Source organism: Belonocnema kinseyi, chromosome 3 (assembly GCF_010883055.1).
Source record: "Belonocnema kinseyi isolate 2016_QV_RU_SX_M_011 chromosome 3, B_treatae_v1, whole genome shotgun sequence".
In the NCBI taxonomy this organism is placed as follows: Eukaryota; Metazoa; Arthropoda; class Insecta; order Hymenoptera; family Cynipidae; genus Belonocnema; species Belonocnema kinseyi.
The window spans coordinates 61,283,177-61,284,948 of NC_046659.1; the positions used below are offsets into that span (position 1 = coordinate 61,283,177).

Sequence of the window (1,772 nt, forward strand, 5' to 3'; positions counted from 1 at the left end):
TACTATAAAAAGATTATCAAGGCTGTTGAAGGAAACGAACCCTTCACCTACAAAGAGAATTTGTTCGGTTTCCCAGACCGTCTTCTCCTGCCTAAGGGTAAACCGGAGGGTATGCAGTACAGATTCTTCTTCTACGTCTATCCATTCGAAGAGGGTAAATTCTACGACCTTCCATTAATTGGAAAATGGTTTTACGACGGCAAGCCTTTCGGCTTTCCATTGGACAGACCAGTGAAACCATGGTTCTTCACACTGCCTAACGCATACTTCAAGGACGTGGAGATCTTTCACGTGAAAGAGATGACCGAAAGTTATTAGACTTTTCGAGCCTAACGAACCGAATTCGTCCCAGTAAAGTAGAATCCCTAAAATATATAGATTCTCTAGAATATGAGCAATTTCCACTCTCTTCAGTTAGTTTTTTTTTCATAATTATAGCATTTATAGTTCATTTAACGACAAAGCCAAGGTTTTTCATCAAGTAAAGATGAGTTTGAATACTTATAGAAATATGCAGTCCCTCTTTCACAAAATTGCTCTGTGAGATTCTATTTTTGGTTGACTTATTTCACGACTGAAAATCACAGACTGAAATGGTTAATCTACGCGAATGGCTCATTGAATCAAAACAAACCTCGCATTTGGGTTTTACACCACAGCTCAGATTACTATGTAAATTAGCTAATAAATCAAGTATTAAAACCACTTAAATTATTATTTCTTAATTGAGTTTATCATCTATAGATTTGCAAATTCATTGGGTAGAAAGTACTAGATCTGTCCGGAAAGTATCCGACTTTGTAGTGTACCAGGCGTAGCAGGTAAGTCTGGCCACAAATTTCTTATGATCGTTTTTATTTTCGTGGATACTTCAATTTAGAAAACAGTGAGAAATCACATGGAGTCAGATCAGGACTGTATGGGGGTTGCCTAAGTTGCATAAGGTTTTCTTCCATCAGAAATTACCGAATAAACTGCAACGAATGGATATGTGTTTTGTCGTGGTGAAGGACCCACTCGCCAGTTGTACACAGCATCTTCCTGGTATAAATTTTGAGCTGTTAAGTGTTAAGTTGTTGTAATTTATGATGACGATAAACTTACAATTCACTCCTTAAAAAGTTCAAAGTGGCCTTTTTTTTGAAATACTTAGAAGAAAATAAGTATTCCATTTTAAGTTTGATTTTTTGAAAATAGGATAGTGCTTCAAAGCACGACATATTTTAAATAGTTTTCTTTTAGTGAACAAACAATTTTGAAAACATTTTTTAATTTATCATTGGTTTTATGAGGATTTTTTAGTAGAAAATTAAAATTTTTTAAATCTTGGACAAATTTAATTTACTTTTTCCACGTATTTGTATATCTACTATTTACCCACAGTTATGTTTTTCATGTCTCTCTTAAGAAATTAATTGAGAATTTACACAAAAATTTGGAGATTCTAAAATATTGATCATTGACCAAATAAATAGTTTTTACCTTTAAAAAGATTCTAAAAGTTTTCTAACTTTTAAGATGCTCTTAATGCGTAGAAATTTCTTAGTAGTCTTCCCAGGCAAGAAATAATGACAAAAATGAAGAATAACTGCGAGTCAGGCGAACTAATAGTTAATTTTTACAATTTCTATAATAGAAAAAAAGTCTATGGTATTATCTAAAAGATCTTGTAATTAAAACTTGTACTACCCGTAGACGCAAATTGAAGGATTCCTTGTTTAAAATCGTTAACCAAATTAGTTTCTATGATGAAGAGTTTTCTAAAAGCTTTC

General features: G+C 32.8%; 1 protein-coding gene across 1 annotated transcript in view; it reads left to right on the forward strand.

Annotated features, from left to right (window-relative positions):
• LOC117169399 (arylphorin subunit alpha-like) overlaps nt 1–705 on the forward strand; it is an 11,700-nt gene extending 10,995 nt beyond the window's left edge. Inside the window, exon 7 of the mRNA XM_033355767.1 lies at nt 1–705. Coding sequence (XP_033211658.1) covers nt 1–318 — 318 coding nt within the window. The 3' untranslated portion in view covers nt 319–705.
• The last annotated feature ends 1,067 nt before the right edge of the window (nt 706–1,772 follow it).